This window comes from Oncorhynchus mykiss, chromosome 6 (genome assembly GCF_013265735.2).
Source record: "Oncorhynchus mykiss isolate Arlee chromosome 6, USDA_OmykA_1.1, whole genome shotgun sequence".
Classification (NCBI taxonomy): domain Eukaryota; kingdom Metazoa; phylum Chordata; class Actinopteri; order Salmoniformes; family Salmonidae; genus Oncorhynchus; species Oncorhynchus mykiss.
In genome coordinates, this window is record NC_048570.1 from 54,660,533 (window position 1) to 54,681,279 (window position 20,747).

The window sequence follows — 20,747 nt, forward strand, 5'->3', positions numbered from 1 at the left end:
GCAGCTGAAACGTTTCCTGGGATTCGCCAACTTTTCTCGTCGCTTTATCCGGAGTTACTGCACCTTGGCTTCCCGTCTGCACTCACCCCTCCCAAGGTTCTGTTCACGTGGTCCCCAGCTGCTGACCGGGCCATCCGGGATCTCAAACACTGTTTCACCACAGATCCCATCTTGGTTCATCCTGACCCGTCCCACCAGTTCGTGGTGGAGGCCGATGCTTTGGATGTCGGAGTGGGGGCTGTCCTGACCCAGCGTTCTACCCTGGACCTCAAGTTACATCCCTGTGCCTTCTTCTCCCATCGCCTCAACGCCACGGAGAGGAACTACAATGTGGGGAATCGTGAGCTTCACGTGGTGAAGATGGCTTCGGAGGAGCGGAGGCACTGGCTGGAGGGGGCGGAACATCTGCTCATTGTGTGGACCGACCACAAAAAACTGGAATATCTCTGCACCGCCAAGCTTCTCAAATCCAGGAAAGCTGGGTGGGCCCTGTTTTTCGCCCGGTTCAACTTCTCCCTCTCATACCGACCGGGATCCAAGAATGTCAAGCTGGATGCGCTGTCAAGCCGCTATAGCCCCACGGCTATAACCTTGAAACCCGAGACCATTCTTCCCACCTCGTGCCTGGCGAGGGCAATCAGCTGGGGAATAGGGAAGCATGTTCGTGATGTGCAGCGTTTGTGATTGTCTCCATCCCCCTCCAGGTGTTGCCCATCTTCCCCATTAGCCTCAGTGTATTTATACCTGTGTTCTCTGTTTGTCTGTTGCCAGTATGTTTTGTTCGTCAACCCTATCAGGGTTTTTTTCCTTGCTCCTGTCTGTTTCTAGTTCCTGTTTTCTAGTTTTCCCGGTTTTGACCATTCTGCCTGCCCTGACCCTGAGCCTGCCTGCTATTCTGTACCTTATCACATCACACTGGATTATTGACCTCTGCCTGTCTAGACCCTGAGACTGCCTGCTGTTCTGTACCTTTTGGACTCTGATCTGGACTACCGACCTCCGCCTGCCCTTGGCCTGTCGTTTTGCCTGCCCCCTATTCTAGTAATACACTTGTGTTACTTCGACACAGTCTGCATCTGGGTCTTCCCTAAAACGTGATATAACTAGGAAGTTAAACTGTTTTCCGGATTAGTCAAAAACAACATTTTCCCCGCCCAAAACCGAGACTGTGTGTGAAACACTAGCACTTAACTTTCTCTTCACACTGTGGACTCGTCCAACTTAAAGGACTAAATGATATAGCTTCCCAGTCAACACAAACCATGACCCTTTTCAAACAGAGTAGTAAAAACTATAAAGGGATAACCGCTACTCTGGAAGACAACGAGGCATACAAGATGATATGAGATGTCATGGTGCAGAGGCAGTATGAGCCTGCTGTTATAGAGATCTGAGAGGAGGAGGATGATGATGAGATACCAAGCTGTGTGTGTGGACAGCGCAGAGAAGAGAGAATGCTGAGAACAGACCCTCTCGTGAGAGGAAGCACCTTATCTGGTTTCACAGTGAGAATCGATTATGTTGGATTTACTGTCACAAAGTTTATGGGTTAGGTACTATCATTTGTCATGGTCATTTGATCATATTGAGTGTAGGTCAGATGTACTTAAAATTGAGAGGGGCACTCGGAGAAAGGAATATGAAGGGGGAGGGATAGAGACAGAGAGAGAGAGAGAGAGAGAGAGAGAGACAGAGAGAATACTAGATATCCAGTTCCTTCCATCCTCTCCTAGACCTGTTCATGACTGTAGTAACAGCACCTGCCAATCTACCAATGTCAGCTTCACAGTAACATTAAACCGGACTCTTTCCCCCATAAATGCAATAATCAACACCTAGTGTGTGCTTTATTAACAGTTCCTTTAAGCTTTAGCATAACCCAGAGAGCCATAAACCTATGTCCCAGTATAAGAGCGGAATGCTGGACTCTAGCCGTGTATGTAGTGTTTAGAGCAGTGGTTCCTAACCAGGGGTAGGACCCCTGGGGGTACCTATCCACAGGGGGTACTTAAGAAGACTCATGAGACCATAGTCTTCCTGGTAAAAATGCACATGAGGGGATACTTCAGGGGTACTCCAGACAGTACCACACAGTAAAAATAAAAGTGTTAAGTTAACACCTATAGAGTTGAATTCAACACTGTTTCAGATAACATTTGGTCCAAGTCTACATAGTGTTAAAGTTACTCTACAGGTAGTGTCACATTTTCAGAGTTAATTTGACTCAAAATTGTGTTAAAATTCACACATGAATGTGTAATAATATAAAACATTGGTTTAACATCAATATGCTATTACTCTATAATTAAGTAAATGTCAAAGTGAAAACTTTGCTATTAGTTGTTGACGTTACTTACATGATTATTTGAGGATGTACAGGAGCAATTGCGTTGACATGCAAGTCGAAATAATGATCATTCCGGCTGGAATCCACTTTTAACCAATCAGCATTCAGGATTAGACCCACCCGTTGTATAATGAATTCCAATAGGACCAGGGGTGCAACTTTCACTGGGGATGGGGGAGACATGACCCCCCCACATTCTGAAATAAAAATGTTGTCCCCCCCAGTTTTGTCATTGCATTGTAATACAAAATCCAGCATCAGTGTGCTTTAGGACCATGTGGACACCTCAGAGCGGTCGGATAAGATGTTTGGTGGTTTCAGCCAGCTGGATTTAGGACTGCGTGGACACCACAGAGCGTCCAGAGGCAGCTGTTGTCTGTGTGCTTTTTCTCAACGTTGTAAAAGCAAGCAGAGCATAAACTGGCTACTCTTTATTTGACTAATGTAGCTGTTAAGGTAACTGCTGTTTGACTCAACAGGAAAAATGTATTTATTCCTAGTGCTGAGCTAGTAGTGTAACTGACATGCAACATTAGCTAATGTCTCATCCCCACTCGACTGAAGTTCTGTCTGAAGTGAATGAACTAACTTCGGCCTAGCTATCTGTCAGGTAGCAGTATCTAACAGCTGTTGTGCGTATGGAAATGTTTTCTAGCTTTTGTTTTGTCCGGTTTCAACAGAAGTAAATTCACCTGGCTAGATTTCGCCAGTTGATGTACCATTAGATCAACTGATCCACTTTGGTATAGCAATGTAACGTTACCGATCTGTCAGTTTCCTTAGCTAATTCCCTACTTTTCACACTGACAGTAATAAACAGCTCTAGAAGCTTCACTGTTATGGTGCACAGTCAGTACACAACACTATTCTCATCATGTCTTAGCAGGATCAGATGGTGACAGGTGTCCCAGCAGGGTCAAACAGCCAGGGAAGACCAGTGTACGGAGCTCAGGTGAATTTTACAGTATATTATAACAATCAGTAAATGGATACAAAGTTCCATTTTTCTTTTACACATTTTTTTCTTTCCCAATTTTGTGGTATCCAATTGGTAGTTACAGTCTTATCTCATCGCTCATCCAGGCTCTGTCACAGCCGGCCGCGACTGGGAGACCCATGGGGCGGCTCACAATTGGCCCAGCGTCATCCGGGTTAGGGGAGGGTTTGGCCGGCAGGGATGTCCTTGTCCCATCGCGCACTAGCGACTTCTGTTGTGGGCCGGGTGCAGTGCACGCTGACACGGTCGCCAGGTGTACGGTGTTTCCTCCGACACATTGGTGCGGCTGGCTTCCGGGTTAAGTGGGTATTGTGTCAAGAAGCAGTGCAGCTTGGTTGGGTTCTATTGACTTTATTATTGGATAATATAATGTATAAATGTACACCAAGGTAATTCTTTGTCATGTGTCATCTGAACAGTATCAAATGGTGACAGGCAGTTGAAGAGAACTTTGGCAGATGCAACACTTTATTCACTCTGTGTAGCAAACAGTGGACAAGCCAGATGCTTCAAAGATTTGAACTATTTTAAGGCAGTCTGACAAACCTCTAAAGTTGACCTCTAAACTGTATTAGCGGTTGATAGTGGCTTTTCTTGATGACACAAAATATGTAAAACAAAAATGTGAGGAAGACCTGGGAGAGACTCCTGATGAGGGTAATGAATGTATGTTAGAATGCCCAGTCATGTTCATATAATCTCAGACAGAAATTTCTGCAGTTTAAGGCCATCCGTAGAACATACTATATGCCAGTGAAACTGAATCATGCACTCAGAAATAATTCCTCCCTTGGAAGTGTAAAACACAAAAAGGGACATATTTCAATATGTTATGCTCATGTGAAGGCTGGCTGTGTCACGCCCTGACCATAGTTTACTTTGTATTTTCTATGTTTTGATTGGTCAGGGTGTGATCTGAGTGGGCATTCTATGTTTCATGTCTTGTTTGTCTATTTCTATGTTCAGCCTGATATGGTTCTCAGTCAGAGGCAGGTGTTCGTCATTGTCTCTGATTGTGAACCATATTTAGGTAGCCTGGGTTTCACTGTGTGTTTGTGGGTGATTGTTCCTGTCTATGTGTTTTCACCAGATAGGCTGTTTAGGTTTTCGTTACGTTCATCACGTTCTTTATTTTGTAGTGTTTGTATTGATTCGTGTTTTACGTTTGTTCATTAAAACATGGATCGCAATCTACATGCTGCATTTTGGTCCGACTCTCCTTCGTATGAAGACGAAACCCGTTACAGGCTGGTTTAGGGGAGCAAAAGTATTGGGACAAATTAACTTGTATGTTTTTTCAAGTAGTAAAAAGTTAAGTATTTGGTCCCACATTCATATCAAGCAATGTGTACATCAAGCTTGTGACTCTGCTGTTTGTTTTGGTTGTGTTTCAGATTATTTTGTGACCAACATAAATGCACTTTGGAGTCACTTTTATTGTAAATAAGACTATAATATGTTTCTAAACACTTCATGTGGATGCTACCATGATTAAGGATAATCCTGAATGAATGTGAGAAAGGTACAGACGCACAAATATCATACCCCCAAGACATGTTAACCTCTCACCATTACAATAACAGGTTAGCATTTTTTGGAGGGTATAATATTTGTGCGTCTATAACTTGCTCACTCATCATTTTCACAATTCATTCAGGATTATCCATAAACATGGTAGCATAACATTCACGTAGAAGTGTTAATAAACAATCAAAGTGACCCCAAAATGGTCATATTAGATTGTGTAGAAATGCAGAAAATGAGCTTTAGATGCCAAAAAAAATCTGAGGGAGGACCCCAGACCCCCCCGCCAGGTTATGTCCCCTCCACTTTTAAAAGCAAAGTTGCGCCTCTGATTAGAACACACTATGGGAAGATGGGTGAGCTGAGGCTACTGTGTACAGATGAAGGTACAGATAAAGGTAGAACACATATAAACAGTAATAACACTGTAATCGAGTACCGTGCAATAACATACAATGGTATAAATGGGAAAGCCACATTTCTATCCGAACAAACAAAAGAGACTATTCTGTGTGTGTGATTGGTTTAGGAAAACAGGACCCCCTAACTGGCCTCCAATTAGGGTTCTGACTGGTGATGTGAACCATGGCTCCTTCCTTTAACTCCTCGTTTCTCAGTCCGCCACACACACATGCACGCACGCAAACACACACACACTGTGGCTTAACCACAGCACCCTAGGAGATCTCCCACTTCCAGTCCTCCATTACAATATTACACCTAATGACTGTTTCCTGTCTGTCGGGCTCTGTGGGGCTTTCCCCTTAACCTTGACATACTTGTGGCAGAGTGTAGGTCTATGGTTCTGAGTACTAGGAAACCAGTGACTAGGAAACCAGTGACCTCACCACTTATCACTGTGATTGCTTTTCCATGGAGTCCATTTGTAACAGTTAGGGCATTTAGCCAGCTCTGGGACTTCAAGGACATACAAAGAGAGGGAACAGGGGTGACATTTAGATTATCTCAACATTATTAGTCAACCCCAAAACCAGAACACAATTCTCTTTCTCTCACTCACTCTCTCTCTCTATAGAATGAGTCTACAAATGTTTTTCTGTGGACACAAGCACACCCTAGTCACTGTGGCTAATGAAATATAAATATTTGCGCTCTGATCAACATACACACAACACACACAGTGGCATGTAGTCATGGATGACAAGGGAAGCCAGGCTTCCCCAAAAAATGTACCATCATTTTGCTTCAGTTCGCCAGAGGCTGAATGTATCTCAATGGAGAAGGCATCTGAGCGAGCAGAACAGCACCCCTCTGTCCCATCCCCCTCCCATCTTTTTAATAAAATTGTAAAAAATTATCCGTTATTTTACCAGGTAAGTTGACTGAGAACACGTTCTCATTTACAGCAACGACCTGGGGAATAGTTACAGGGGAGAGGAGGGGGATGAATAAGCCAATTGTAAACTGGGGATTATTAGGAGACCTTGATGGTTTGAGGGCCAGATTGGGAATTTAGCCAGGACACCGGGGTTAACACCCCTACTCTTACGATAAGTGGCATGGGATCTTTAATGACCTCAGAGAGTCATCATTGACCAGACAGCATCTATCTGATGCTGTCTGATCAAAAAGAGTATGATATTGTTGCTGCCCGTAGCATTGAATGCAAGGGAAGCCAGCGAGCATTTGGCCTCCCTTGATAAAAAGTATACAATAATAGCCAATCAGCGTTGAGCTAAACTAAGTGAGCTCAGCTTTGAATAGTCTTGATGCATAAAACAAAAGTGGCAAAGGGAAGCCATTTTGGATTTGGCTTCACACCAGTCACATCGCATCACATCAAGTCAAACGTAATTGACAGAAAAAAAACTTGAATCGCTGCATCTCGTTGTGTTGTTGTCCTCAGGTCTTGCTAGCTAAATTTGGACCTTTCCTAAATATGCCATGGATGGAGAAAGGGATTTGGACAAGCCCATGAACGAAAGGAAGTTAGGCTAGCGAGCATGCATTTTAGCCAGGTATCCCAGAACAACAACAACTAAAAGTGTGTACTGTATGACGGTTTCGGCATCATGAAAGAGAGGAGGATGGCATTGGCGTTTCTCTACAAGTAGGGTAGTCAACATGTTTTTTGATGGAAATATTAACTTGATTGACCATGCTGTAGGTTATGTAACCAGTGGCATAAAGTACTTAAGTAAAAATACTTTGGTATTTTTTCGGGTATCTGTACTTTACTATTCATATTTATATTTTTCACAACTTTTACTTCACTACATTCTTTAAAAAGAATCATACATTTTCCCTGTCCCCCAAAAGTATTGGCAACATTTTGAATGCTTAGCAGGACAGGAAAAGGGTCCAATTCAAACACTCATAAAGAGAATATCCCTGGTCATCCCTACTGCCTCTGATCTGGCAGACTGACTAAACACACATGCTTCGTTTGTAAATGATGTCTGAGCATTGGAGTGTGCCCCTGGCAATCCGTAAATTTAAAAAATAAATAATAATTGTGCCGACTGGTTTGCTTAATATAAGGAATTTGAAATGATTTATAATTTTACTTTTGATACTTAAGTATATTTTAGCAATTACATTTACTTTTGACTTTTACTCAAGTAGTATTTTACTGGGTGACGCACTTTTTTTAAAGACATTTTCTATTAAGGTATCTTTATATTTTCTCAAGTTAGCCATTTGCGTACTTTACCAACATAACTGTTTGTTACATACAATATGCTCTCCAGTTTTGATGAAACAAAGGTGTGGTTCTCTTCTTACTGTCTTGACCTTAGGCCTCTATATAACAGTCGCGAGGCATATGAACTAACAGGTTACAGAGCAAACATTGCAATTATCACAACACATAGATAGGCTTATCTTTCCTGGCTTGGCTTCCTGAGTGATTTTACCCAAGCACTGCTACTGACAACACACACATGCATGCTTCTCATATGTGGGGTCCGTTTTTTAGAAGGGCCTCTCTCTCTCTCTCTCGAATATTCTGCCTGAGTGGACTTTTGTTTTGTTCCTTTAAATCCCTGAGGTTACAACATTTTTTTCTGCTAGACTTCCAAAAGCTGCCAGAGAGAATTAGCAGAATGCATGTTCACTGAAGAACCATTCCATTGTGCGCAGTCATAGGAGAAGAAAATCATTCTTGGAAAGGGGTGTGTGTATTTAGTGCATGGACAGAGGGAAAGTGATAATTGATTCACATATTGTGTCATCGGGGTTGGGGCGCACGCATACACGCACACACACACACACATTTACCATTGGCATTTTTCCCGCATATCAGATGCTCGTAGTTCTGCATCACTCCCCACAGCTCCGCGTCGTCATTGACGACCCCGTCCAGGACCTCAATATTTACCAGGCAACAGGTGCCCCTGCGCTCTCTCTCCCGCTCCTCTGCCATCATCAACACCCGCACGACCACTTCCTCCACAAGGCTCTCCACGCACGCGGCCAGGCAAATGGCTGCGTGCTCATGCACGCGCACTGACACACGCGTATCCACCATCCACCTGTAGAACCGTCCCACCGGGAGGCTGAGCCCGCAGCGCGAGGACTTGCCCCGTTGACGCAGTGTCTCGCCCGAGCTCATGCTGTACAGAGAAATGGCCCTCACCGTGCCAGCCACGCACCGCTCAGCCAGCCCCCAGCTCAGCACCAGCCGAATGGCGCTCTGCACCTCGAAGCGCGTGCATCGCCGGTGTAGCTCACTCAGTCTCTGAGCCTCCCGGGAGATCCGAACCAGAGCCCTCTGTAAGAGCAGCGAGAGACGGCTGACTGCGTCACCGGAAAAAGCCATCTCCTCACCTGCTACTTTACGCAGGACTTCAGCAATCTCCTGGTCGGTCCAGGGGACCTCTTCCAGCGTCGGCAGACGAGGACACTTGGAGAGTATGTCCTCTGGATCCTCAGGCAGCACCGTGTTGACTGTGTCCCAGCTGGCGTTCCTACTGCTCAGAGAGCTGATCTGGTTCCACCAGGTCCCCCGGTGTGGGTGGGTGTGGGAGTGCCGGGACCTGGACGAGGAGAGGCTGAGGGACTTGCAGGAGTCCCCAGCTCCGTAGCCCGAGTCCAGACTCAGATCTTCCAGGGTTTTCGTCATCTTGGGACTGAAGGTGCCTGACATTATTGTCGCTTTCTTGAGACGTGCTTCTTTTCTGTGAGATTCGAAGGTCACTTTTACGCACTGCAAGAAATATACCCCGTGAACGTTTCCACTCCAAGTATAGATATATGGTTTAAGGTAGTTAAATGACTGTAGATAAGTCTATTCAATCACTTCTCTAGTAGTGTCGATGTTTGTCCATGGACGCAGTCTCGCCTGCTGCCAGTCGCAGCTCCACGGGCACATGCACTGCTCTGCTGGTTCTAATGTTACCATTAAACGTTAGAGGAGTGAGACCAATGAGAGTTACCCTTTGCGCGCGCCAATCGGCTTTGAGAGCCCTTTGAACCAATTTAGGTCAGAACCAATCAGATAAATGAAACCTATGCAAACCAGGAGTGGTATCCTGTTACAATAACAGCATACAGATACAGATCTACAGCGCCATCGTGTGGAAATTATGAAACAGTGCACTAATTCTTAGGGAACTGAGTTTTTCCTGATCAGTTGACCTGTCCTGACCAGGAAAAACCCTAGACCCTAGTTATAGCGAAGAACAAGGTATTTCAGTAGGGCCCGGAGTCCTGACCAGAGAAAACTAGTCTTAAAATATGTGTTAATTCTCTTCTACTAAAAAAGAGGTTCTCAACCAGGGGTACAAGGACCACTGAATCCACATTGGATTACTTGAGAAGACTCATGAGACCATAGACTTCCTGCTAAAATGCACATGAGGGGGTACTTCAGGGGTTCTCCTGGCAGAGCAAAATTCAATTGGTGGTACAGTAACTGAAAAGGTTTGGGAACCACTGTAATATAAAATACTCCAGAATACTTTCTCATGTAGGTTGATTTGAAAATATTACTCAACAACAGATGTAACATTTTGGTTCTCGACAAAGAAAGACACAAACAATCAAAATTTAGAAAACATGTATTTGACAAATCATTATTGAACAGTCTCAGGGGTTCATTGCATAGATTATACACTAATCATAACCACGTCTGTTTTGCTTTGACTGTCAAAAACCTTACAACTAAGGCATATCAATGTACAAACATGAATGTAGAATTCACACAAAACCTTTCTCCCTTAGCCCGTTTTCCTGTGGATGAATAGCAAAGTGCAAAACATTACCGTTGAAATTGCTGTAGACCTAGACAGCTTAGTCTATAAATAACCTTTCAATTTCTTTAAAGGTAAATAAATAATGGGCTTCTAACAACAAGTTTATGAGTGATGATTATAATAGTTTAGCTTATGATGAATTGAGGGAACCTAAGTAAACTTTGTATTCATTTAACCAACCATCTGCCAGTGGACAAATGAAACACTATACGCCAAATGTCCACTAGATGTCAGCAAAGTAAGTAAATCACGTGGCGCTAAAGTACAATATACCACTAACCATTTGGAAAAAATGTTAAGGGCTACTTCAACATCATAATTAGGCTATTTACTACTACAGAATCTCTACAGTCAGTATTTAGAACTTCAGTGTGTTTATTCTACAACACAATGACTACAAAATATCTACATATTGCTTTTCTTACAAATACAAATTACCAATAAGCTTTATAATACATTACAGCAAAGATCCAATAATCTGAAAATACATTTTTGCTAGATCAATGATAACAGAAAATATGTTTTCATTTTAAGCTTAAACATTCCAAGTATAGAAAATGAGATTTAAATATGAATTATTCTTGCTAGATGACAAATCTAAGCCCAAAGTCACATACAGTTGAAGTCGGAAGTTTACATACACCTTAGCCAAATACATTTAAACTCAGTTTTTCACAATTCCTGAAATGTAAAAATTCCCTGTCTTAGGTCAGTTAAGATCACCACTTTATTTTAAGAATGTGAAATGTCAGAATAATAGTAGAGAGAATTATTTATTTCAGCTTTTATTTCTTTCATCACATTCCCAGTGGGTCAGAAATCTACATACAGTCAAATAGTATTTGGTAGCATTGCCTTTAAATTGTTTATTAACTTGGGTCAAACGTTTATGGTAGCCTTCCACAAACTTCCCACAACAAGTTGGGTGAATGTTGGCCCATTCCTCTTGACAGAGCTGGTGTAACAGTCAGGTTTGTAGGCCTCCTTGCTCACACATGCCTTTTCAATTCTGCCCACAAATGTCTTATGGGATTGAGGTCAGGGCTTTGTGATGGCCACTCCAATACCTTGACTTTGTAGTCCTTCAGCCATTTTGCCACACCTTTGGAAGTATGCTTGGGGTTTTGTCCATTTGCAACTTAGCTTTAACTTCCTGACTGATGTCTTGAGATGAGATATCCATGTAATTTTCCTTCCTCATAATGCCATATATTTTGTGAAGTGCACCAGTCCATCCTGCAGCAAAGCACTCCCACAACATGATGCTGTCACCCCTGTGCTTCACGGTTGGGATGGTGTTCTCCAGCTTGTAAGCATCCCCCCTTTTAATAACGATGGTCATTATGGCCAAACAGTATTTTTGTTTCATCAGACCAGAGGCCATTTCTACAAAAAGTATGATCTTTGTCCCCATGTGTAGTTGCGGTTGTAGTTATGGCGGTTTTGGAGCAGTGGCTTCAGGTTATGTAAATTTCGGACTGTGGATATAGATGCTTTTGTACCTGTTTCTGCGAGCCTCTTCACAAGGTCCTTTGCTGTTGTTCTGGGATTGATTTGCACTTTTCACACAAAAGTACGTTCACCTCTAGGAGACAGAACGCGTTTCCTTCCTGAGCAGTGTGACGGCTGCGTGGTCCCATGGTGTTTATACTTGCGTACTATTGTTTGCACAGATGAACGCGGTATCTTCAGACATTTGGAAATTGATCCCAAGGATGAACCAGACATGAGGTCTACAATTTTTTTTCTGAGGTCTTGGCAATTTATGTTTATTTTCCCATGATGTCAAGCAAAGAGGCACTGAGTTTGAAGGTAGGCCTTGAAATACATCCACAGGTACACCTCCTGTCAATTAGCCTATCAGAAGCTTCTAAAGCCATGACATCATTTTCTGGAATTTTCCAAGCTGTTTAAAGGCACAGTCAGCTTAGTGTATGTAAACTTCTGACCCACTGGAATTGTGATACAGTGAATTATAATTGAAATAATCTGTCTGTAAACAATTGTTTACATGCACAAAGTAGATGTCCTAACCGACTTGCCAAAACAATAGTTTGTTAACAAGACATTTGTGGGGTGGTTGAAAAACGAGTTTCAACCTAAGTGTATGTAAACTTCCAACTTCAACTGTACATTAGAACCAATTACCTTCGCCTATGCTTGTTTTTTTTTTGTTGTGGATGACCAGTACAAAATCCATCTATACTATCTATACTAGGACTTCACCTAAAATATTGGGTATTTGGCCACAAGTGACCTCAAATGATGGACTAAGAGATGAGGCCCCTTGCTGCCTTCTGAAGTTCTGAACCCCTGGTATAATAACGTTAGGCTGGGACTCTATCCTGTCGCGGATTTGGACAACTCACCATCTAAACGGTCATTACAGACTGAGCCTTTTGCTCTAGAAACGAAGATACACTAAATGGCCAAAAGTATGTGGACACCCCTTTAACTTAGTGGATTTGGCTATTTTAGACACACCAGTTGCTGACAGGTATATAAATTCGAGCACACAGCCATGCAATCTCCATAGCCAAACATTGGCAGTAGAATGGCCTGTATTGAAGAGCTCAGTGACTTTCAACGTGGCACCGTCATAGGATGCCAACTTTCCAACACTCTGTAGCAGTGGAGTGATGAATCACGCTTCACCTTCTGGTAATCCGACAGACGAATCTGGTTTTGGCGGATGCCAGGAGAACGCTTCCTGCCCAAATGCCTAGTGCCAACTGTAAAGTTTGATGGAGGAGGAATAATGGTCTGGGGCTGGTTTTCATGGTTCGGGCTATGCCCCTTAGCGCTACAGCATACAATGACATTCTAGATGATTATGTGCTTCCAACTTTGTGGCAACAGTTTGGGGTAGGCCCTTTCCTGTTTCAGCATCACAATGCCTGTGCGCAAAGCGAGGTCCATACAGAAATGGTTTGTCGAGATCGTTGTGGAAGAATTTGACTGGCCTGCACAGAGCCCTGACCTCAACCCCATCAAACACCTTTGGGATGAATTGGAACGTTGACTGCGAGCCAGCCTTAACCGCCAAATATCAGTGCCCGTCCTCACTAACGCTCGTAGCTGAATGGAAGCAAGTCCCGGCAGCAATGTTCCAACATCTAATGGAAAGCCATCCCAGAAGAGTGGAGGCAAAGGGGGGACCAACTCCATATTAATGCTCATGATTTTGGAATGAGATGTTCGATAAGCAGGTGTCCACATACAAAAATAAAACTATAGTAAAATAAGACTATACTAACAAATATTTTACAAAGGCTCTCTAAGCAAACATAATGTCCATTGTTAGAATATTACAAAACTACTAAAATGAAGTAAGCTGTAATGCTTTCACGATGATGGGAGAGAATGTGGCACTGTCCTTGGCACTCCACTATGGCAGCTTCTCCTACAACATAACACTATGTTTCTGCAATGTCAGTCGTGTAGACAACTTAGAACTTAGAATGCATTGCAGTGCTCTAGAATCGAACTGGCCATTCTGGGTCTCCTGGCTCTCCTTTTTCTCCTGTCTGGGCCCTGTGTTTAGGCAGAGCCATGGCCTGCTCCAGAAGCCTGGCCAGGTACCCATCCTCCGCCCTCTCCCCCACTGAACGGCTCTCACTCTGGGCCAGGCCCGTAGGCCGCTGGGAAGCCTGGGCTAAGGGTGCTGACTGAGTCCGGGGGACCCTGCAGGGTGGCTGGGGAGGGCTAAGGGATGAAGGGGAAACTGGGGCAGTCACGGTCGACTCCTCCATGGGGCTTTGTGGAGGTGTGTTTGTACCCTGTTGAACTACGACCTGTGTCTCTGGTAAAGCCACTGGACCAGAGGAGCTCTCAACACTTTTTTCTTTGTGGAGTACCATAAGAATGGCAGGTTGTCCCATAACATTGGGCTCATTACCCCCTGGTGGCTCATAAGGTGGTGGCCCAGCCCCAGCCTGGGGAGGCCCATCGGGGGTAACTTGAGCCTGGATGGTGTGGATGAGAATGGGGTCTGGAGATGGAAGAGATACTTCCTCCTCATCCTCTTCCTCCATGTTGAGAGCTTCCTTGTCCTTCCTGTCCTCCTTGGAAGGGCTGTCGTCTTGGGAGATGATGTCTGGCTGGTAGGTGATGATGTGGAGACCCAGACCCCCTGCTCCTGGTCGTTTGGATCCCTGGTCAGGGGAGACTCCCCTGGGGGGCTTGAGAGGGGTGAGCAGAACAGGTAGCTCCAAACCCAGGGCCTTCTGTGGCAGCTCATCTGGCTTGGCTAGAAATAAAACACAGGAACATTAAAACTGAGGTAAATATAGGAACTATGCTTTGCTTTACAGTTCTGTTTCAGTTGTTAAGTAGGTGTTTACCTGTTTTATGCTTAAATATTAAATTGTAATTATGGGTACCCTCTTTCAATATCCCACAACTACCTAACCAGTATCAAATGGTCATTATATGACCTAATGTCTCTCCACAAGGGGGAGCTCATTGAAAAGCCCTCATGAGATGTTAGGTCTCTGCATTTTCTTCAGACTTATCCTTGTCAAACAGTACATAAATCAGCTAAGCAGTGTGTTACCTGGGGGTGGAAGGTCCAGCTTCATCTTGCGTAGTTCCGCCATGGAGGCCTGCAGCTGATCGATGATGATATCATCGCTGTTGAGGAAAGACAGGGCGATCTTCTCCTGAAGAAACTCTCTCAGGTCCTCCAGATTCATCTTCAGGAGACGTTCTGTTGACACACAGATACAGCAAACAGGAAATAAGTCAACATCATTGACATTATTACCCAAATGGTGAACATCTAGTCAAATGGCTACCCACACTACTCACATCACCCCCCCCCACACACACACACCACTGCCACTCTCTGTTGTCATCTGTGCATAGTCACTTTAATTAAATCTACCTACATGTACATACTACCTCAACTGACCGGTGACCCCGCACATTGACTCTGTACCGGCACCCCCTTGTATATATTGTTATTTTTTACAGCTCCTCTTTAATTACTTGTTACTTTTATCCGTATTTTTTTAAACTGCACTGTCAGTTAGGGGCTCGTAAGTAAGCTTTTCACTGTAGGGTGAAAATACTGTTGTATTCGGCACATGTGACTAATACAAATTGATTTGAACTGCTCTAACACAGACAACACACAGGACAGGAGTCAAATATGCATAGCTGAGAGCAATATTGTATTAGCAAACGGTTACGTAATGAGTAGCTAATAGGCTAAAGTAGCTAAAAGGCTACTTGTCAAAGGTAGATGCACTCCTTACTCTTAAATATTCTAAGGATTGTGTAGGACATGGCAGTAAGAAGTTTCTCTCCTTCCAGAATGTAGATGTCCCACAAGCGTAGAGTCAGGGTGAACGGGGTCTATGAGGAGAAGGAAAAAAGATCTCTGACTTCCAAGAAAAATGATTTCCCATTCACAAAGTGGTAAAAGTGTTCATAAAATCAGTGGTGTCCAAAAATACCACACTATCACAAGTAATGAGTTCACATACTGTACATTAATAAGATTGTTTTGCTATCTGTAAGCGTAGGCTTATCATCCCCAAATTACAATTATCGATCCATGACATAATCATTGATTACTAGGCAAATTCTTTGTTTGTCTTCATCTTACTCTTTCTCTCCCTCTCTCCCTCCCTTCACCCTGCCTCCAGTCCATTGGTAGTGAGGGGGGCTTGGTGGCGCCCCGCCTAAAACACAGCCCCATCTCTGTGGTGGGCCCCAGCGGTACTGAGAAGCGCTGACAGCAGCATGTCTCTCTCCAAACCACCAAAGCCACAGGATTGTGTGTATGAACAGAGTCGAGTACACACAGAGTAGTTATTAATCCTCGTGATTATGCTTATGTTATGTTTCCTTTATACATAGTTAACAACGCTAATAAATGCTGAAATAAGTTTTCCCTAAGTTCCATAAGTTCATCCTGCTTAGAGTTGTGAAATGAATGAACATCCATGAATACAATTGCAATTCTGCTATTTTAAGTTATTATTGTCAGTTGAATATGAGGCTCGGAGCATCAATTCTTTGACTACTTTCTCCTCTGCTAAAAGTTACAATATGTGACACGTTTCAGGAAACTAGGGGTATGTCGCGGGTCACTACTTCACAGGAGAGCCGTTTGAACGTAAACTTTTTTTTAAAATCTAAAAGCGTTTTTTTTTGCAGAAATGCCTTCTCAATCATGTGAACTTTTATGTGCCTTAATAACAAACTTGTATGCCATCTGTAAATACGAATACACATTTTAAAATTACGAGCCTAGTTGGTTTAGCCACAGAAAAAGCGAGCAACCTTCCTGCTAGCCATGATTGGCTGAGATAATGAGTGGGCTGGATATACCGAGAGATGAGTTTGGATTGGTCTGCCATAGAGTACGCTTCTATCTATTTGAGCTGGTCAGTATGTCTAAGTAATCCTGTCTAACGCAACTTTTGTTTTTATGTATCACGTAGTAAAACTGCATAAGTGTTGCTCTCCACTTTCTGGAGGACCGAGTTTTGAAATAAGTGGAATTTGAGTATGATAGCTAAGGAGATGGAGAAAAACACCTGTCTTCATATTACATCTTCAAACTAAGGGTAACCATGGCATCTGACAGGAGACGTGTCCCATTCATGAATGATGTATACGGACGGGTAAGATAGTCTAGCTAGCTACATTCTCAGATATTGGTTAGCTACCTGCAGATTCATGCAGGGTAGTAACGTCATGAGTTGGGATTATGGTTCATTGTTTAGCTAGCTAGCTAGCAACATGTCGTTACAAAAGACTTCTCTATGCAAGTATCCATTTCAATAGAATGTCACTGCGACAACTGTTGGTTAGCTACTGGCAGATTCATGCAGGGTAATAACGTCATGAGATGTGATTATGGTTAATTGTTTAGCTAGCTACAGGTCTTAACAATGTCATGCATGGTAGTTACATGTCTTAACAAAAGACTCCACTATGCAAGTATCCATTTCAAAAGAATGTCAGTGCGACAACTGTTGATAGACGTTGGCTAGCTACCTTCAGATTTATGCAGGGTAGAAATGTCATGAGTTGGAATTATGGTTCATTATTTAGCTAGCTACTTGTCTTAACAAAATACTCCACTATGTAAGTATCCATTTCAATAGAATGTCACTGCGACAACTGTTGGTTAGCTACCTGCAGATTCATGCAGTGTAATAACACACTGACACTGACTCAACTCCAGCCACTTTAATAATGGGAATTGATGGGAAATGATGTAAATATATCACTAGCCACTTTAAACAATGCTACCTTATATAATGTTACTTACCCTACATTATTCATCTCATATGCATACGTATATACTGTACTCTATATCATCGACTGTATCCTTATGTAATACATGTATCACTAGCCACTTTAAACTATGCCACTTTGTTTACACACTCATCTCATTTGTACATACTGTACTCGATACCATCTACTGTATCTTGCCTATGCTGCTCTGTACCATCACTCATTCATATATCCTTATGTACATATTCTTTATCCCCTTACACTGTGTACAAGACAGTAGTTTTGGAATTGTTAGATTACTTGTTATTACTGCATTGTCGGAACTAGAAGCACAAGCATTTCGCTACACTCGCATTAACATCTGCTAACCATGTGTATGTGACAAATAAAATTCGATTTGATTTGATTTGATAACGTCATGAGTTGTGATTGCGGTTAATTGTTTAGCTAGCTAGCTAGATACATGTCTTATCAAAAGATTCCACTATGAAGTAACCATTTTGGGTGTGTTCGTAAATTCAGTCTGGCCATCTACTTCTGATTTCCGAGCCCTCTCGTCTGAGTGTGCCAGAATAACTGATGAATTTACGAACGCTCAACACCCGTTGAATATGGCCGGTGTCAGTAAATGTCGGCAAAAAAAGCGTAATTCAATTGTTGCCAGCAGCACAGTTACAGTCACCAACGCTCTGGATATCATGAAAACAGCCTGATTAGGGCGAGTAAAATGGTCAGAGTTTGGGTGGGGGCTAAAGTTTAAGAGGGTGTGAATGATGCTGAATGGGTGTAGACACATAAGAGCTCTCCAGCAGGTACCAACACATTCAAAGGACATTTTCTCAAAAGTGAGGTTAAACTTTCAAACCAAATTACTTTCCCATTGTTCCTCAAATGCATTGTATGATAAACCATTTTGTAGCTCTGTGTCTCTGCTTTTATCCAATGTAAAAAACACAATTGCAAATTTTGCTACAAAAGACCGAATCAAGGTGGTCGGTCACATATGGCAATCGTTGGTCAACAACCCCAGATCCCAGATTGTACCTTTAAGGAGAGGAGTTCTTGTTTGTCACGGGTCAATAAAAATGAATAATTATTTAAATCAGCTAAAAATGGCACCGGTCCTTTAAAACACACTTTCTCTCACCCTGTCAATGAAACACTGCAGGAACCATTTAGTGCAGTAGATCCCACAGGACATCTGTTCCCTGTCCTAGAGAGACAGAGGGAGAGAGGGATGGAGGGAGAGAGAAAAAGAGAGATGGGATGGAAAGAGAAAAAAAGAGGGAGAAAGAGAGGGAAGGGTAGAAAGAAAGATGGACAGTTCTACACAGTAACACACATTTCAATGTAACTATGTGCAAATATTGTAATAACCTCACTATTATGAAACATAATAATGCCATTACGCAATGTGTGTGTGCACATGTATGTATGTGCGTGTGTGTGTGTATGCATGTATGTGGTTGTGTGTGTGAAGGCAACCTAAACAATGATCTATGTAAAATGTGTATGAAAAATGTGTATGAAAAATGTGTATGTACAATGTATGTACAGGTATATGTAGCAGAAAAGCTGTAAAAAACAAACAAGATATGTGTCCTCTGAAGAGGGGGGGGGGGGGGGGGGGGGGATGATGGATGGATGGATAAAAAAAATTACAAAAATATTTTCTAAAAACAGTGATCTAACCAGATGTTTCTTCAGCTTGGGGATGAGTTTGGAGAGAATCTGATCGTGGTGCGCCTGGAAGCGCTGCAGTTTGGGAAACCCAGGAATGAAGAAACCTTAGAGGGAGACGGAGAGTGTATGGTTAGACTGCTTCATTACCTTGTGTAAGCACACAGATAACTCTTGTGGCTAGAACTCCATAACAGAATGTACTTACTGGTCAATAACTGTAATTCCATGTCTTTATTAAGATTGTATTACATATTCTTATATTATTCCACTGGTAATGTAGCTGATTCCTATTATTGATTGGTCGGACCACAATGCATGACATATCTGTTCGGTTGAATCAATGTTTACGGGATATCTTATTGGTCAGCTCACCGTGCATGGCATGCTTCTGATTGGTCAGTAGCTGTGACAGGGCCCAGAAGGCGTCTTCCTCGTTCATGTACATCAGCAGCAAGGCGGCGACCTGGCTCATGCCCTGGCAGTAGCTCACCTCCTATTGGGTCAGAGGTCAAACTATGTCACATTGCTCACCAGGCTACATTTGTCCTGATGTAGCTTTTGACTCCATCAAGTTAGAGACAGCTCTGTTGCCACTAGTTTTAGTGTTACAAAGCAGTTCATTGCTGAACATTGGGCTGAATCCTGATGCAAACATGTAAATATTGACATTATTTATGACTGAGGGAAGACTAACACAAACTCACCGTGTTGTAGACTGAATAGGCAGACAGGACATGAAATAAAGACTGCTGTCTGTGTAGACACAGAGAGGAGAGAGAGAGAGGTCAGTCATTCAGAGACAGAGAGGGGTAATTGCCATGGTTCAGGCAACATTCACTTCATACCTTATTATGCTATACATATGTAGGATCTGAATTTGATCATTCTTTTGTTGCTGAGAATTTTCCTGCACCACAGTAAAGGCAGATGAACTTCGTGATTTAAATCAATTAACTGAAAAGATGAGGGGGGGAGGGGTGTGTCTCTTTGTTAACAACTGCTGGTGCACGATCTCTAATATTAAGGAGGTCCTGAGTTTTTGCTCGCCTGAGTTTAAAATATCTCATGATAAGCTGCAGACCTTACTATTTACCAAGACAATTTTCATCTATATTTTTTGTAGCTATTTACTAATAAGTTGTGTATTTATTCCTTGTGTTAAAATGTATTTCTATAATTGTTTTTATCTTTCTCTCTACATTGTTGGGAAGGATTCCTTAATTAAGCATTTCACTGTTAGTCTACACCTGTTGTTTGCAAAGCACGTGACAAATAACATTTTATTTTATTTGTTCGGAATGATGATGAAAAAAATAACATTAAATTGCTAATTAGACTGCGTGTCTGTGGGTGTTTCTCGATATGCATACTCCAAGGGCATTCTCTTGAGTACATTCTTGTTAGGACAAGAGTGTGGGGAACGCACACATTTTACATTTGAGAAGCACTGCGCACTCCCACACAACTGCATTACCTTTGACCTTTGAAAGTAAATTGCATCATCAACATGTCGGCTGTTCATCTATGCTGGACTTTCAACGGGTACACTCTGTAACTAATGTTAAACGTCAAACATTTGTAGATCTGAACATCTGATTTAGTTTAATATTGCATTATCGTCAGTAAAGCAATTGAGACTATTAATCCCTTTTGTGTGTGTGTGGGGGGGGGGGGGAATTACACATCCTTTTTTACCTCAGATTGATGATAGTTAGTATAAAGGTTT

General features: G+C 42.7%; 2 protein-coding genes across 6 annotated transcripts in view; both read right to left on the reverse strand.

Moving 5' to 3' along the window:
* The window catches only part of LOC110526159 (ankyrin repeat and BTB/POZ domain-containing protein 2-like), a 30,428-nt gene extending 21,204 nt beyond the window's left edge, over positions 1 to 9,224 (reverse strand). The window contains exon 1 of one of the 2 annotated variants that reach the window (XM_036980438.1): positions 8,109 to 9,224. In XM_036980438.1, the coding sequence (XP_036836333.1) occupies positions 8,109 to 8,976 (868 nt within the window). In that variant the 5' untranslated portion in view covers positions 8,977 to 9,224. The remainder of the gene's footprint in view (positions 1 to 8,108) is intronic. The other variant, XM_021606815.2, reaches the window with a different exon arrangement.
* A 3,757-nt stretch (positions 9,225 to 12,981) lies between these two features.
* Positions 12,982 to 20,747, reverse strand: part of si:ch211-288d18.1 (USP6 N-terminal-like protein) — a 38,951-nt gene continuing 31,185 nt past the window's right edge. For all 4 annotated transcript variants that reach the window (XM_021606817.2, XM_021606816.2, XM_021606818.2 and 1 more), the window contains 7 exons: positions 19,726 to 19,774; positions 19,394 to 19,514; positions 19,031 to 19,125; positions 18,486 to 18,551; positions 15,343 to 15,442; positions 14,640 to 14,792; positions 12,982 to 14,333 (listed from right to left, as the gene is read on the reverse strand). In XM_021606817.2, the coding sequence (XP_021462492.2) occupies positions 13,561 to 14,333; positions 14,640 to 14,792; positions 15,343 to 15,442; positions 18,486 to 18,551; positions 19,031 to 19,125; positions 19,394 to 19,514; positions 19,726 to 19,774 (1,357 nt within the window). In that variant the 3' untranslated portion in view covers positions 12,982 to 13,560. The remainder of the gene's footprint in view (positions 14,334 to 14,639; positions 14,793 to 15,342; positions 15,443 to 18,485; positions 18,552 to 19,030; positions 19,126 to 19,393; positions 19,515 to 19,725; positions 19,775 to 20,747) is intronic.